The 18,752-nt window shown below is 28.1% G+C and overlaps 1 protein-coding gene across 1 annotated transcript; it reads left to right on the top strand.

Annotated features, from left to right (window-relative positions):
• The first annotated feature begins 145 nt into the window (after positions 1 to 145).
• On the top strand, positions 146 to 8,293 carry LOC111619525 (ubiquitin carboxyl-terminal hydrolase 7-like). Its single transcript, XM_023361255.1, has 7 exons — positions 146 to 216; positions 307 to 371; positions 794 to 882; positions 1,197 to 1,305; positions 3,997 to 4,127; positions 7,713 to 7,767; positions 8,270 to 8,293. Exons 2-7 carry the CDS (start codon positions 360 to 362, stop codon positions 8,276 to 8,278), a joined length of 405 nt encoding a protein of 134 aa, XP_023217023.1. The 5' UTR covers positions 146 to 216; positions 307 to 359; the 3' UTR covers positions 8,279 to 8,293.
• The last annotated feature ends 10,459 nt before the right edge of the window (positions 8,294 to 18,752 follow it).

Consider the following 18,752-nt stretch of genomic DNA (forward strand, 5'->3'; position numbering starts at 1 on the left):
TAATTAAATTTATCAACTTCATAACACATTAAAAATATATTTTTGTTATTTACAGGGATGTAGCCACACAGTTGTTCTTGTTCAGCTTTTTTTTTTTTTTTTTGTANCTACTGTATAATACATATCTTTATTTATTTAGAACTTGGTCCTGTAATGCAGCAGCAGAATTAAGACTTATTGGTCAGAAAGAGGGAACAGAAGAAAATTTTGTAAGAAGTAAGAAAAATTTTTTCAATATTTTATATTTTCATTATTATAAAGTTTATTATTTAAGAGATTTAATTCCTTAACCTATTTTCTTTTCAGAAATTCAACATCTATTCTACAGTAAAGAGAATGATTGGGGATTTAGTCATTTTATGGCGTGGAATGTAAGCATTTTGAAATATTAAAAAAATAGTTATTTATTTCTAATATTTTTTTATAATTATATTACTTTCATGTAATAGTTTACATCATTTATGTAAAATTTTTTGCAAATTAACTACTGCTAAAATAAAATTGAAACATCAGAAATTATTCTTAGCTAAAAATTAAATATTCTGCATAGATATGATTTGATCACACAGCATACAAAATAGGAAGTAATATTTTTATACACTAACAACTAAAATTAATGTATTGTTATTGTAAGAGTTTGTTTTAAAGTAATGAAAAATTGCTAAGCCATTGAAATTTTGAGTTAAAGATTTATTTGGAAATTAGTAAATCAATTTTTAAACTTGCAATTATTAGAAACACATTAATGTGAAAAAGCATAAAATATTGAAAAGTTTTTTATTTTATAATCTAGGATATTTTGGATCCAGAAAAAGGTTTTATTAAAGATGATACTATAATACTTGAAGTTTGGGTATGTGCAGATGCTCCTCATGGTGTCAGGTAAGAAATTCTTTTAAGTAAAAAAACATTTTTCCATGAAAATAAACAATCTTTAGAATGTTTTATATATATATATATATATATAAATTGATTAAATATATAATTGTAGTAAAATTTTCATTATAATAGGACTGTAAGCAGAAAATTTAATATATTTTTTACATGTTTTAAAGATTTTAAATAATTTTTAAGTTTTATTTTCCAATTTCTATAATTTTTAGTGTTTTAATTAATTAAATGGAAATATTTATTTATATAAGAATACTTAAAACAAAATTTAATTTAAAAATATTAATTTAATTTTTTTTGTTTAGTTGGGATTCAAAGAAGCATACAGGTTATGTAGGATTAAAAAACCAAGGTGCTACTTGTTATATGAATTCTCTACTACAAACACTCTTTTTCACTAATCAGTTAAGAAAGGTATGGAAATATGAAAATATTTGTATTAGTTATGCAATCAAATATAATTTTAAACAATCTGATTTTAAATATTTTTATTGGATCATTGCACATACACATATGGTAATCTCTTCATTTATGTGAGTAATTGGTTCTGCAAAAACAGCATAAAAGAGAGAGTTGGAAAATGGAGCCACAGAAAGCTACTTAATTAATTAAAAATCAGGATCTGTTCCATGTTCTCAAATATTTCACTTTCACTTGGTAGAACAGTTTTAACTAAAGTGTTTTTAAAATATACATCTGTGTAAAGGGTTAAATCAGTGTTTTTTTTTTATATATTTTTTTTATCATTTATTTTTATAAATTGTACTAAAACTCACAACTTTACTGTTACCTATTTGAAACCACTCTTGTGTCAATAATGATTAAAAATACTTGATATGTGAAATGGCAAGACTGTATGTAGAGACTGTTAAAAACTGAAATCATCTAATTGGTGACTGTTGCCAAAACATCCATGTCCCAGAGCATTCATTCCAGGAGGCATGGATGGCAATTAGCTTTCTCTTGCTTTGTTTCAACTGTCAGTATATAGCTGCTTTTCAACTTTGTATTTTAATTCTTATTTTCTGTCTTCTTTTTCAGTCTAAATTTGGTTAGTCCTAGTTGTAATCTAGATTAGGGACTCTTAGCTTGGTTTCAGGTTAGGTTAAATTAAATTAGATTAGTGTTTGTTAGCTTTAGTTATCTGGTTAGGTTCGTCCTAGATTATGGTAGGTTAGTTTAGTTAGTGAGTAGGTTAATATTAAAAATAAATAAAATTTTTGGGTCTTGCTCGTTTGTCTCGTCTAGTTTGTCATTGTATTTGCTTTTTGTGCTGTCTGTCTAGCTGTTAAGTAGTATTAAGATTTGCAATAGCGTTCAGTTTTATTAGTATTAAGTAGATATAAGTCTTCCTACTAACAGCCACTTGGCACTAACTTCTACACTTAGTTATTCGTGGCTGCACTCAATTATTGGTGTTCACTACATTCAGGTTTTCTTTTAGACCCTTCAGGGGACTTTGGTCTTGTAGCCTAAAAACTGCATGCCAACATCAAACATAAAGGGTACTGTAGCCATATATATGCTGTTCAGGGGGATATTACCTTTCTCTACTGTCTATCTCCTCTCCCTCCTTCTTCCCCTTCTCTTTTCCTTACCCTTTTTTCTGCTGGCTAAACACCTCGTGTACGGTCGATTTCTTTCGTGCATGTTGCCAAAAACACCATCAAAAGTAGTCCAATCAATGAATTTTTTGCTCAGTCTGGCAGCTCTGCTACACAATTGTAAGTAATAATATAGGAAACTCCCAAATTTGTATAATTTCTACTGTGTATGTTAGTATAAATACAATGTATGTATGGTTAATTTATTTAATGCATTTAACCTCGAAAAATTTCAAATTTATGCATAGTGTAAAAATATCTAGTTGATTATTTAAAATTTTTCGACTATGTCAAAGTGAATTCACCTGAATCGGGGGATTACTGTATGCATGTGTGTGTATTTATTTATTTTGCATAGTGGTTTTGAATTTTTAAATTTTTTCCTTTGAACTCTTTCTATTTTTGTTTCAGTTATGATATGCTTTATATTTATATTACTTTCAATAACAGTTTGATTGCAGTAATATTGTATATTGATGAATACAAAATAAATGAGTACATGAGTACAACAAAAATGAGTACAGAATAAAATGAAATTGATTTAAATAACAAAACACTTAAATATAGAAAAATCATTGTTTTATGAAATGTTTTGCATGCAAAGCTTTTTCATAAACTTGATTTTAACTTTATTAGATGACATTAAAATTTTTAATTGAATAGACTGCGTCATTAATGGAAACTGGAAAGAATTATACACCACTGTTACAAATCTTGAAGCAAAGGAGGAATGACTGATAAAAATTTAATTGCAATAATTATTCTAAATAAATTAAATACTTTATTATTTATAATTTTAAATAAATTCACCCACTTTAAAAAAAATTGTTTTAAAATTTATAGTATATATATACGTTAAAAAATGATAATTTTTCATTGAGTCCACAATTATAATGTATATTTACTAATATTTTAGTGAAGTAGTAAATTTATTTTTCTGATAACTTTATATGAAAAATAATGTTAAAGTTTATTAAAAGAACAAAAGTAAGAATTAAATAAGAACATTTCTCAAATAAAATTAGCATAATATTAGTGATCTTTTTGAAATGGATTTTATAAAATAGTGGTGTATTTTATTATGTAATTATCAAATTGCAGCTTGCATATTATTAAAAAAAATTGTGTTACCATTGTAACTATTGTAAGAATTTAGATTAATGTTTTTCTAAATATTTATGTATTGACAAAAAAACATTCAAAATTACAAAATTATAAAAACAATCTGTGATGTGAGTTAGCACATTTTTATCATTTTGTAATTACATCTTCATCAATATAAAATATTTATTAAATTTTAATAAAATTTATCTTCTTTACATTCTTAATTATAACTGATTATTATTATTATTATTTAGTAAAACAATTTATTATTATAACAAGTTTATTCTGTATTTTTATTAAATTAAAAATGTTTTACTTTATGAGATCAGGTTTGTTTTCTAATCTTATAAAATTACAATATAACAACAATATTTTAATAATAACCAATTACTCATAGGCTGTCTATCAAATGCCTACAGAGAGTGATGACTCTTCAAGGAGTGTAGCGTTGGCTTTACAAAGAGTATTTTATGAATTACAGTTTTCTGATAAGCCAGTTGGTACAAAGAAACTCACAAAATCTTTTGGGTAGGTAACCAGTTTAGATATATTATATGAATTCTTAATGAACTGATTGGAAAATTTGATATTTAGTTTTTCAGTGTAATATATTATATACTTAAAATAGTATCTGATACTTAGGCAGTTTGTTGATGTGAACTGTAAATAAATAAACGTTATGAACTTTCAAAAGAACAAATGAATGGAATAATACAACAGAAAAATCTCTTTAAATGTTTCCTTGTAAAAATTGCTCAAATATAATTATAAATTTTTGACCTAACGTATTCTGCTGTTTAAAATCATTCAACTTTATTTTTAACTTTATTTGCCGTCCTTCACAATAATATACAGGGTTCTTATGCAGCTGGAAAGTGTGGAAAAATCAGGGATTTTCATTAGTGTTCAGAAAGAGTCATGGAAAGTTAGAAAATTTGCCTCCTTGGATGTCTTGTTGCTTAGTTTTTTTTTTTCTGACAGTATGCTTGACCAACTATAGCTCTCTACAGGCAGCAAGAAGTAATGTGGTGCAATACAACTTACAAAAAGGGGTGCAGAATATTTTCAGGATCCAAAAATTTAAAAATAAAAAAAATGATAATACCATATAAATTAAAATTATTTATCATTTTTCATTTTAATAATTTTTGATTGCATAACAAAGCAATTTTTGATTTTTTTTATTTCAGTTTATTAATAATATAAATTTCAGAAGATTTGTTATGAGATAAATCTAACAAATATATATATTTGGACATGGATTATATAGGATTTGTTAATGAATAATAAATAAATAATAGCTTCTTTTTTTTCAAAGCCATTTGAAAATATAATTATAAAGCAATTTAATTTAATAAAGCATTTTATTTTTATTTTAATAATTCAGCAATTATAAAAAATATATGACTGTTAATTAGAAAAAATAACTAACTAAAAAATTAGAGAAGCAATAGCTCATGTGCATGATAAGTCAAATGTTTTATTTTGTCAATGTGTCATACTGTAAGGGACATGAAGATCAGGGAATTTGTACAAAGTTGGTTAGGGAAAGTTATGATGGAATTTAAACAAAAATTTGAGTAGGAATCCTTAACATTAAACAAATTTTTATATTTAATATTTTAGAATTATTACAGCACCCAAAACATTAAAATTTTTTTTCAAACTTTATTAGTTGTAAAAGGCTTCTGTCTGTTACATAGGGCATAATTTGTTATCACTAATTGTTAATTAACACAGTATTAGGTTTATAAATCATCATTACAAACTGACTTTATACATAGTTATTTACCATGTATTACAAATCATTATATGTTACACATTAATCTTACAATTGAACAATTTACTTTTCCTTCATTTAAGAATAACTTTTCTATTTCTATTTTAACTCTAATAATTTATACTTTTAAATATAAACATAAAAATCTCACACATTATACAAATTATAAATATCTCTACCTTTAAGAATTTTTTCCATTTTTTAAAAATTGCTTCGCATAATTATATAGCTTAAAAATAGTATTTATTTTTGCTCTATCGAAGATCTCATACATAGTACTTTCATTGGAGCAATTTGATAATATATACATGTCAGTCTTTTGAATAATCTCTTTTTGCTTCACTACATTCACAAAAAAATGTGAAACTTAGATAATATTTTATTACTTCTTGGGCAATTGGATTGTGAATATTCTAAGAATTTAAATATTTATATTTTTGTGTATATTGTAAACTATTTATATATAAATAATAATTATTTTGAAGAATATGTTTGTTTGATATACCCAATGTATGAGTTTCCACTCATTTTCCTAATAATTGGAATTCAGTAATGCATTTATTAGTTTTAATGATGCATTTCTCCAAGTACAATAGATATGTTTCAGGATTCATGATTTTAAGTAAGTTCAGAAATAAAATTTCAGATAGGCAAGTCTGGAACTTTTTACCAGCCACTCCATGAATTCTAATGTATTTTCCAATATCTGGATAATTTATCAGACACCATTGACAATAAATTATTTACTCTATGATTCTGTAGTTTACAATATTAAATAAAACTAATTCATTAAAATTAGTTGAATTCTAGTAAATTAATAATTGTGTGAATGATTAAAGTTTAGTAAACAATTATTATTATTTTCTTTAATGTTTACATATGTCATTTTTTAGAATTAAAATTAGATTGAAATTTCTGGCTATTTTATTATTCTAGTGATAAACTTGATATATATCATTCATTTTCTGTGTTTTTGAAGAGAGAAATTAAAATGCTTAGATTAAGTATCAACATCTTGAGACTCAATGTATTGATACTAATCCAAACACACACCATAATTAATCGGGCTATTATTATGCTATAATTCATAATTAGAAACTAAGTAATTTGGTACTAGAAGTAGATGTTAAGTTTCTCGTATACAAGTAGCCCTCAGTTTACGCCAGTTCAATTTATGCCGATTCACAATAACACCACTGTGCAATTTGTTGTGTAATTCCCCAATTTTCTCTATGCTAGATTTGACTAGATTTTGTCCAGATATGACGAATCCTAGCAAGACATGAGTCCACTACGACACCATGTGTCATGGCAGCATCGTGGTTCGTTGGGATTGGTCAGATCTAGACCAATAGAGAATGTTCTACGAACTGTTAGATTTGAATGAGCTGTGGACCCAACATAGAGCTACAGAAGAACGATGAAGAAATTCCAAGAGTTATGAAAATGGCTGATCTAAAGCGTATCCTTTTAATTATGGAAAGCTTGGCGGGTGAACTTTGTGAGTTAAACAATGATTGGGAGTGAAGTGCAAATGTAAAAAGGAGCATCATCACATCCATTTGACCATATTCCAAAATTCTTAATGAAAGAAAATAGAAATGTAAACAATTAAAAATAGATACTTTTTTTTATGAAAAATTAAGCAATCCAAAACTAAAATTTTTTAATAAAAACATTTCGCTTTATTTTATGATAAAATACATTTTAAAAATTAAATTTATATGTATTTTGTATTATATTGTATTAATAAACAAAATTATTTTTTTCTTATGTAGAACCTAACCCTATACTTCACTGTAAATATGGGTTCATTTTACGCTGATTCAATTTGCACCAGCTTTTATAGGAACGGAATTGCGGTGTAAACCGTGGGCTACCTGTACAGTTAATTTATTAAAGATATTATTTTCTGAATATTTTTCATACCTGATGTAATATCCCCACTATTAAAGTTTCCTTCATTTGGATACATTTTTATTATAGTGTTATAAGTTATTCAAAATTATTGCAATAAAAATCTTCAGGTTGTTGTTGGAACTGTTTTCTCATTTCTACTTTGATCTGAATAGATAAGAGATTTATTTTATTTTCAAAATAAGTCAGATGGGTCACAAAACTTGATAAAAAATCAAAAGTATTTTGAAACAGACTTTAAGTTGTAAGTAGAATATGTAGTTACCTTAAAATGGCTGTGTTGAATTGCCACTAATTTGAATATTCCTATGTACAGTACAAACAATACTGTTGTTTTGCAAATGTAATGACTTTACTTCTACACAAGCAGTTGTCATTGTTCCAACTTCTGACTGTTAATGATTTTTATTTTACAGTTGGGAGACATTAGATTCATTTATGCAGCATGATGTACAGGAATTATGTCGTGTGGTAAGTGATAAACTTTTTTTATTTTGTTTTATTTGGAAAAAGATAATATAGCAACACATCAAAAATATTATGATTTGATTTAATTAATGTAAGTGAAGTGATACTGATTTTTATGAATTGGACGTAAACTGTACGAACCACAATGCGGTTTTATGGAAACAATAGATTTAAAATAGTAATTTTGAAATAAGCAACTTTACTGTAATTAAGAGAAATAATAAAATGATAAATTTGAAAAGTTCTCAATGTAATAAAGTAATGTGTAGTTGAAAGAGGAATCAAATATAGACATTTGAATTGCAGATTAGTTTAATGTAACTTAAAATTGATTGCATAACTTATATTTTAAATGCATAGTTCTTGAAATCTTGAAATAGTTTAATCTTTGCTGCAATATATATCTAATTCGTTGTTAAGAAAATATTATTTTGTGAAAGTAAATAAACTATAAAAAAATTATTTAATATATTGAATGCTAATGCCAATATTCTATTATCATCAGGACCACTAGAGATGAAATTTGAAATATCCATCTAGGCTATATAACATTTGATGTACGGTTTGTCATTGCTATTATTTTTATTTCTACAAATTTATTGATGTTTATTGAATTATTGCTTCACATGTATTTTTATTTTCATACTTTTCTTATGGATATTAATACAGGAATACCATGTAAAGCGTAAAGAATGTTCTTTATTTTTGTTTTTTAATTACAGTAAATTGTATATAATGTGCAATTTACAACAAGAAATTGCACATACTTTGAAGTCTGTTATTTGTTAAGTAAAAAATAAAAATATATTAATTGTCTGATAAATACAGTAAATTGTATATAATGTGCAATTTACAACAAGAAATTGCACATACTTTGAAGTCTGTTAGTTGTTAAGTAAAAAATAAAAAATAAAATAATTTTATTAGAATTCGGAAAAATAATTTATGTATTTTTTGTAATGAGGAATTTGAATTTTTATTCAAACATTTTATAAAAGATTGCCATAGAATAAAGGCTTTAAGGCAAGAATTGTTTATTGATTGTGATTACTATGAACAAATTTATTCATGTGTATCCCATTAGGATGAAGGGTGGCAATATCATGATATTTTGAATTAAAATAAACTGTTATGTTATATCAAGACCAAACGGTAATTTTGACAGATAACCTTGTTAAAAGGTTCCTCATAGTTTCCTTTTGTCAGCATATACTTATGACATTTTTAAAGTAAATACTTTATTTGTAATTAGACCAAGACATTTACTTTGACAGTATTAAGTAATTCCATGACATGTATAGTAATATCATGGTATGCAAGTGGTAATATTGTAACTAAATACAGTTTCTAGGTGTGATTACAACTTTATTTGTACATTTAAACATGGACTTTTTATAAAAGCGCACATTATCAATTGTGATCACAATTAAAAATCACTCATTCTCCTTATCCAAGAACACTCCCAAAGAACATTCACATCATCTACAAATGAACAGAGGGTATTCTCAAATTTGCACACAAAGTTTACAGTACCACTGATAACAAGATCCATACTAAATCCAATCAGTACCATTTCTTGGGGCTATGTCTTTTGAGTATGGACTGAAACAGTCTCCATACACAATGTCACTTGAACCTCCACTAAATGTTGAAGGCTTAACTATTGGATCTGCACTGCTTGATTTCTGAGGTCTTCCATGATAATCAATTGTTTTAGATGGTGAGATGAGTAATTTACCTTGTGGATTATAAGTTTGAGTAAGATTTAAGCTTTTGCAGGGAAAGAATGTTGTTAACATTTGTTTTTGTTGGAATCAGTAACTTTCTTGTTGAACTACAAAGAATAAGAACAGTTTTGCATCATCATTGGAATAGAGGCAGGATGGGCTAGAGCTACATGAAATTGCTTCTTGAGAGAAAGGGTAGATCTTTCTTCATAGAAAGCAGTTTCTTATTGTCTCTGGCTTGAATACAATGCACTAAGCAGAATTAAACAGAGTATAGAAGTAAATGCAAGTTGGAGAACTTTGTTGAATTGCCTCTTTTGAAATGATCTAGTTCAGCAACCCACATGTTCTTCAATAACTTGCAGACACTTACATCAAGATATTGGATGATACGGCTGCAATGACTTAGGAAGGTCTGAAGATAGATTTGGTTTTCATGCAACTAAATAACTTTGATGCTAACATGAGATGCATGTGAATTCATCAAAAGTAAAACTGGTCTTGATGGAAAAATGTTATTCTTAAAATAATGCATCCATTCTGAAAAAAGCTGAGAGTTAATCCAGTCATTTTTAGATAATTGTATTATGATACTAGCAGAATTTTGACCTAATCCATCAACTAATCTTACTCTTTTAAAAATGATCAAAGGGGGAACTGCAGATCAGTACTACAACAACCTAAAACAGTTTGTATGACATCCTCTCTGAAAACGTATACTGTAGACTCTCTTTTTACAACTCAATGTTACTATTTTGGAAGGTTTCACTACAAATGTCATTCCACTTTCATCATAATTAAAAATTGGGCTTATTACAAATATTCAGTTTACTCATTGTTGTTGCTAATTTGTCAAAGAAATCCTGAACATTCTCATCATTTGCAGTAAATGCTGTTCATGTTGCCAGCTTCTTTGGAGTCTTTAATCACCAACCATAGCTCTCTAAGCACTGCCTCCAATATGACCATGCCTTTATCATCATTAAATGGACAATTGTTAGGGGTTGATTCTTTTGCAAGGTGAAATGCCATTTGTTTGACCTGGATTACTGTCAGCTCAAACTCTAACTCTTGCATATCAATTAAATATTTTAAAAACTTTACATTGACTTCCATAAGTAGAACAAACAAGTGTCCAAGCTTACGGATGTGACTATCAATACTTTTACTAGTGTCATACAGGCTTGCATTCTAATTCTGGTTCACTTGATTTACTTGGTCTTTAAGGAGAAATTTGAAATATCCTAGAGCACCCTTAAGTGCTCTAGGATATTCCAAATTCCTTCAAAGTCCTGTAGATGGTCCTTTTTCCAATACAGCCTTATTACGGTATTCTTCAGGTGGTAGGTGTCATAATTTTGTCACTTTATAGAACCTCCTGCCATTGTGTTGCCAAGATGCTCTGGGCCTACAAGAAAATAAACAATATTCATAAACATTTAGCTTTAAAACAAAGAACTCACAAATACAAGGGTAGTCCCAGAAGTACCCGACCTAACAAAAAAGAAACAAAAAATTTGGGAAAACATATCTTTATTTTTCAACACAGTCTCCTTTTAGCTCAATACAATTTTCCCAGCGATGTTCAATAGCTTTGATCCCCTGTTTATAGTGAGAACTGTCGAGCTTCTCAAAATAGCCCTCAATCGCAGACTCCACCTCTTCATTGTTGGCAAATCTTTTACCACCAAGCCATTTTTTTCAAATTTGGAAAGAGAAAATAATCCGAGGGAGCTAAATCTGGTGAATAGGGTGTATGAGGAAGCAATTTGAACCTTAACTCATTGATTTTGGCCATCGCAATAATGGATGTGTGAACTGGTGCATTGTCTTGATGAAACAACACTTTTTTTTTCACCAAATGTGGCCGTTTTTCTTGATTTCATCACTCAAGTGCTGCAATAAGTTCGAATAATATTCACAGTTGATTGTTTTCCTTTTTGAAGATAATCAATGAAAATTATCCCACGCGCATCCCAAAAAACTGATGCCATGACCTTGCCAGCAGATGGAACTGTTTTTGCATTCTTTGGAGCTGATTCTCCCCTTTCAGTCCACTGTTTCGACTGTTCTTTCGTCTCAGGTGTGAAGTGATGGACTTATGTTTCATCCATGGTTATGAATCGACACAAAAACTTGGCTTTGTTGTGGTGAAACATTGACAAACACTTGATTGAAACATCCTCACGATGCTGTTTTTGTCCCGTTGTGAGCAAACGCGGCACCTATCTTGCGCACAGCTTTCTCATGTCCAAATTTTCAGTCAAAATGCGATGTACAACACTTTTTGAAATGCCTACCGTGTCTGCTAGCTCTCGCACTTTGAGTCGACAGTCATCCAATACCATTTTGTGGATTTTTTTTTTTGCCATTTCTGGCATGGTCACCTCACTTGGTTGACCACTGCAATGTTTGTCTTGGCAGCTCGTACAGCCTCGTTTAAACTCTGCCACCCAATATTTTATTGTTGTAAACGAGGGAGCAGACTCCTCCAGTGTAGAATCTAGCTTAGCTTTAATATTGGTTGGACTGAAACTTTCAAATGAAAGTAATGTATCACATAACGATGACCAATTTTTTCCATGTTTACAAATTCACTGAGATTGTTCACTATTGATGGCTGCCAAAAAAAATACTAAACAACGTAGCATCTTCAAACTTAAGCTTTATAAGATTGATACTTTCGAACACAGTCGTTTTTTTCAAACAAGTACTGCAATTTATATGTTAGGTCAGGTACTTCTGGGACGACCCTCGTAAATTCAAATACATTAAAAAATTGTCTAATTGTACACTATTTCTATATAAAATCATTATCATTGGATAGTATAAAAAAAGTATGTATTTTACATCTATTAATTATATTATAATTATATAAAATTTATAGTGACTTACCCATTTTTCTTTCAATTTTGTATGTTTTCACAGTTGTTGTTTCCATGTGCCCTTCTTCCCAATGGGTGCCATTATTCTTACTGCAGCACCACTACCCTGCCACTGTTTTGCAACAGAAAACAGGACTCTATCTTGCTTTGTAACATGACAAAAATTTGAAAAAATATCATGACAAAGTCAATCTTTACCCTACATTCTGAAAAATATTGTAATCTTTATAAAAGCAGTTGATTTATTATGACTATGTTGATTTAACATTGAGCTGTATAATCTACAATATTTTTGTCATGAAACATCTTATTCAGTTAAACTAAAATGTAAAGTGTTTATTATTTTGAAAAAAATTAACTGCATTAATTTAAAGGAGGAAATGTGCCTTTCGATGGAAATGTGCCTTTCGAATGTAAAGTGTTTATTATTTTGAAAAAAATTAACTGCATTAATTTAAAGGAGGAAATGTGCCTTTCGATGGCGTGGCAGGCTCTACTAGACAATAATATTTAATTTTCAATCATATTTAAAGTGGAACACATGCGCATTCAAAATCATAGTATTGTTTGATCTTATTTAAACATCTTAAGGGGAATGCACATGCATATGGTATTCGAAATCTACTACCATTTATTTGATTTATATTTGAATGTTAACTGCCAGCTTGTTTTGAATAAAAAAGAAGCCCGAGGAAGAGTCCAGAAGAGGCTACGAAAATGTTCGCAAGTTTTAATAGTATGCATGTTACCGCTAAAGCTAACGGATTTCGTTAATGTGTGCATTACCTAGCTAATCTGCAGATTAACTAGGGTGATCTGTTAAAGCTGCGAAAATTATTCCATTTCTCAAATTACCTAGGTAATGTTCAGATTATCTAGGTAATCTGCAAATTACCTACTAGGCACTCGGTAAAGTGAAANAAAAGTAGATAAAAGTATGTAGAATATGGGAAAAAATATATTTTAATGTTATTTACAGTATTTTTCTTCTTATTAAAAAACAGACCTTATTTAAAAAATAGCCCTCGTAAATTGTCTAAATCTTATGTAAATTTATTTCAAATATATTGCATATATTTTTCCTTCTCTGACTTGTGAATGTGGGATATGAATTTTGTATAATTGGGCAGATATCTAGGATACCTTTTAAGTTTTAATGTAATCAAATATACAATCAAAGTAATTATTTTTCTGTTTTTTGAATAATTATCATTGAATTTCACTTTCATCTCTTTTGTTAGTTAGCTAAAAAAAAAATTACATTAGTTTTACTGATTTCATTTTACTAATTTACAGAATAATGAAAAATAATAATGACATTTGTTCAATTAAAATGAAAACAGAAATACTGTAATATAATGTTTTTAGCTAAGAGGAATGACAAAAGTGGAAACTATAATCAGGAGAATGCCATTGATAGCTCCATTTATAGGTCATACAAACTGATAAAATTGTACTGTGGTATATTGTACATCTCCAATATATACAAATGTATTTACAAATAACAGATCACTAAATATAATAATAATTCTAAATAAATTTATTTCTGTTTAGTTGCTGCGTTAATTGTTGTTAATGCACTAATTGATATTGCATTTTTAAATGTCAAAGAATACAATACATTGATACATTGCAAAATGTTTTAAAATTATATTTACATTGTAAGAAGTCTTCATTGTGCTTAAAAATACCATTACGTTGACAAAATCTGAGATCTTCCCGGAGCAGGACTCAAACCTTCAACTGCCACTTACCGTGCGGATGCGTATTACGCTACCCAGACCTCCATCCAATCTGCCCTTCCAGACATATTTAATTTAGATATAATCGCCCTCAGTAACTTACGGTGCCGACTGGGGATGCCTTCAGCATCACATTCTATAATCACCTACTGTGGAAGTCAGCCAATCATCACTTAACCCAGCATGGTGTATATAAAATCTGAGATATTTGAACTGTTAGCAGTCTCCATACTCTAATGAATATATAAGCTTATTTTATAATATCTGTATAAGACTTTATACATTTAAAATTTATCAACAGGATACTGCATATTAAAATAAACAGCAAAATTATTAAAAAATTGAATAATAAAAATTTAAATTGATTCTCAACTATGGAGATAATTTTAATTTCTTCTAACAATGTGAACAGTTTTAATATTTGTTAATTATCATAATACAAATCAATTTAATCCCGGAAAAATGTTATTCAACTTAACAACTAACAATACAAGATAATGTGAGAAATTTTTGTCATTAAATATTTTCTGTTCATAATGAAATTGTGGACTGATGAATTTGTCCTTTTGTCTTATTCTGGAAAACTTTAATGTACTGTAATTCCATTATCTGTATGTAATAATAATTAGTCATAATAAATTTTCTAGTATGTATAATAAAAATTAGTATGTTTTGATATATAAATAAAATGGAATCTTTGGATTCCATGCAGTTTGGCTGTTGTTCAAGTTCTAATATAAAAACTATTATACATTCTAACAGCTTTTTAAAAGATTTGGAAGTTTGTAATGATTAATTTTTTTAGAAATTAAAATTGTTTATATATAAATTAACTTTTTAAAAATTTAGTCATTTCTTATAAGAAATCAAGGAAATTTTTACAACAAATCAGTTTAAACTAAACTTTAATATATTATTATTATTATTGCAACATTTATTGTTTAATAAGTTACTTATTTACAGTTCAGGTCAAAATTAATACAAATTGCCACTGGTTCTTCAGCTCAAAATAGATAATGTTAATTATTGTGAAACTGTTACAAAAATATTATTTCCTTCACCAGTACAATGTGTATTTCTATTAATAGGACTTATTAAACTGGTATTTAAGATTACTGCAAATCAGTCACACAGATTAAAATTGTTTTATTTACATTTACCTGTAAATGTAAATGTAAATAAAACAATTTTTTTGTTTTATTTACAAAAAATTTAAAAAATTGTATTTAAAAAAAATTTGTTTTATTTACATTTACATTTACAGGTAAATGTAAATAAAACAATTTTAATCTGTGTGACTGATTTGCAGTAATCTTAAATACCAGTTTAATAAGTCCTATTAATAGAAATACACATTGTACTGGTGAAGGAAATAATATTTTTGTAACAGTTTCACAATAATTAACATTATCTATTTTGAGCTGAAGAACCAGTGGCAATTTGTATTAATTTTGACCTGAACTGTAAATAAGTAACTTATTAAACAATAAATGTTGCAATAATAATAATAATATATTAAAGTTTAGTTTAAACTGATTTGTTGTAAAAATTTCCTTGATTTCTTATAAGAAATGACTAAATTTTTAAAAAGTTAATTTATATATAAACAATTTTAATTTCTAAAAAAATTAATCATTACAAACTTCCAAATCTTTTAAAAAGCTGTTAGAATGTATAATAGTTTTTATATTAGAACTTGAACAACAGCCAAACTGCATGGAATCCAAAGATTCCATTTTATTTATATATCAAAACATACTAATTTTTATTATACATACTAGAAAATTTATTATGACTAATTATTATTACATACAGATAATGGAATTACAGTACATTAAAGTTTTCCAGAATAAGACAAAAGGACAAATTCATCAGTCCACAATTTCATTATGAACAGAAAATATTTAATGACAAAAATTTCTCACATTATCTTGTATTGTTAGTTGTTAAGTTGAATAACATTTTTCCGGGATTAAATTGATTTGTATTATGATAATTAACAAATATTAAAACTGTTCACATTGTTAGAAGAAATTAAAATTATCTCCATAGTTGAGAATCAATTTAAATTTTTATTATTCAATTTTTTAATAATTTTGCTGTTTATTTTAATATGCAGTATCCTGTTGATAAATTTTAAATGTATAAAGTCTTATACAGATATTATAAAATAAGCTTATATATTCATTAGAGTATGGAGACTGCTAACAGTTCAAATATCTCAGATTTTATATACACCATGCTGGGTTAAGTGATGATTGGCTGACTTCCACAGTAGGTGATTATAGAATGTGATGCTGAAGGCATCCCCAGTCGGCACCGTAAGTTACTGAGGGCGATTATATCTAAATTAAATATGTCTGGAAGGGCAGATTGGATGGAGGTCTGGGTAGCGTAATACGCATCCGCACGGTAAGTGGCAGTTGAAGGTTTGAGTCCTGCTCCGGGAAGATCTCAGATTTTGTCAACGTAATGGTATTTTTAAGCACAATGAAGACTTCTTACAATGTAAATATAATTTTAAAACATTTTGCAATGTATCAATGTATTGTATTCTTTGACATTTAAAAATGCAATATCAATTAGTGCATTAACAACAATTAACGCAGCAACTAAACAGAAATAAATTTATTTAGAATTATTATTATATTTAGTGATCTGTTATTTGTAAATACATTTGTATATATTGGAGATGTACAATATACCACAGTACAATTTTATCAGTTTGTATGACCTATAAATGGAGCTATCAATGGCATTCTCCTGATTATAGTTTCCACTTTTGTCATTCCTCTTAGCTAAAAACATTATATTACAGTATTTCTGTTTTCATTTTAATTGAACAAATGTCATTATTATTTTTCATTATTCTGTAAATTAGTAAAATGAAATCAGTAAAACTAATGTAATTTTTTTTTTAGCTAACTAACAAAAGAGATGAAAGTGAAATTCAATGATAATTATTCAAAAAACAGAAAAATAATTACTTTGATTGTATATTTGATTACATTAAAACTTAAAAGGTATCCTAGATATCTGCCCAATTATACAAAATTCATATCCCACATTCACAAGTCAGAGAAGGAAAAATATATGCAATATATTTGAAATAAATTTACATAAGATTTAGACAATTTACGAGGGCTATTTTTTAAATAAGGTCTGTTTTTTAATAAGAAGAAAAATACTGTAAATAACATTAAAATATATTTTTTCCCATATTCTACATACTTTTATCTACTTTTCTACATAATTTCCATTTTTGTTCAAACATTTGTCATACCTCTCAAAAATTTTTTAAATTCTGACTTCAAAGAAATCTGCCGCCTGTCTTGTATGGCACGGCGGAGTTTTCTAAGATCACACAATAAGCATCAGAATTGATTGTTGTGCCTCTTGGCATAAAATCTACTAATCCCTTTCCTATCCCAAAAGACAGTTACCACGATCTTTTGTGCTGAAATCGAATAACAGACTGTATCTTACAGTTGGTGGGTGATTCAATTTTCTTAAACATTATAAACTTCTACAGTTCAGCACACAGAGAGAAGATACAGCTGCAAATGGCATCTAAACATGCGCAAAGCATGCTGAAAGCAGATGCTCATGCACACTGCTGCAATTCTGTCATTCTGTCAATTGCTGTCATTCCCACTCTCATTCACAAATGGACCTTATTTAAAAAATAGCCTTCATATATATAATTTATGACTATAATCCACTAACAGAATCTAATACCTAATAAATCACAAAATACAGTAGAGCATCATTTATATGTATTAAAGAACTGGACCAAACGAACAAAGAATCAAAATTTAAATAATTGTGCACAAAATGGCAAAAATAATAGATTTTATGACAAATTTATGACTCTAATGAATGTTTTAATATATTTTTTTTCATTTTATATTTTTATTATAAAATAAAATAATATATTAAAGTGTCCTGTAGATGTAATTCACATACTTGATTAATAGCAGTAGAGAGAGCAGACCAAAATAATTTTTACCTATTACAGAATTAAATTCTGCTGATAATGGGTGATATACAATCTTCTTACCTTTGCTGTTATAGGACACTACAAATGTGTAGCTTTTCCATATATCATGATTGCTTCACATCCATTAACCAATAATGTAGAACTAATTCACTCTTTCTGAGAGAGTATATGCTTGGTAGGATCAATTTTACGCACAAAATGACTTCTAATAACTTAACACTGCATTGAGTAATAACAATCCACAAAGCCTTTTTACAACAGCGTTGTCTTCATAACAAACTTCACAAACATTTTCAACCTCCACCGAGGTCTTCTTCATGTTTGCCAAAACGCACAAGTCGACCCCTTCACTTAGGCCGGTCCTGGATAAAGCTAGGTCCCCAACGAGGCTGCTTCACCGCAGAGCGTTTGAAGGGTTATAGGTTTTCTACCACCAATTCCGCTGCTTTTGTTGAGTTGTTACGACCTGCACTTCGCGGTCTTCAATTTCGTGTCCCTTTCCCCATCGATATGGCTGCAGCCATGCTTCTGCACCCTTAGGGACCTTCTACTTTGCAAGAATGATGCACTCTGGCACTGCCAGCAGATATTAGAGCTGGCACATCTAATGTGCTACACTTCGGTTTTCTGGTTC

The sequence above is a fragment of the Centruroides sculpturatus genome, unplaced genomic scaffold, assembly GCF_000671375.1.
Source record: "Centruroides sculpturatus isolate CEXI.00-Female unplaced genomic scaffold, Cexi_2.0 scaffold179, whole genome shotgun sequence".
Classification (NCBI taxonomy): Eukaryota; Metazoa; Arthropoda; class Arachnida; order Scorpiones; family Buthidae; genus Centruroides; species Centruroides sculpturatus.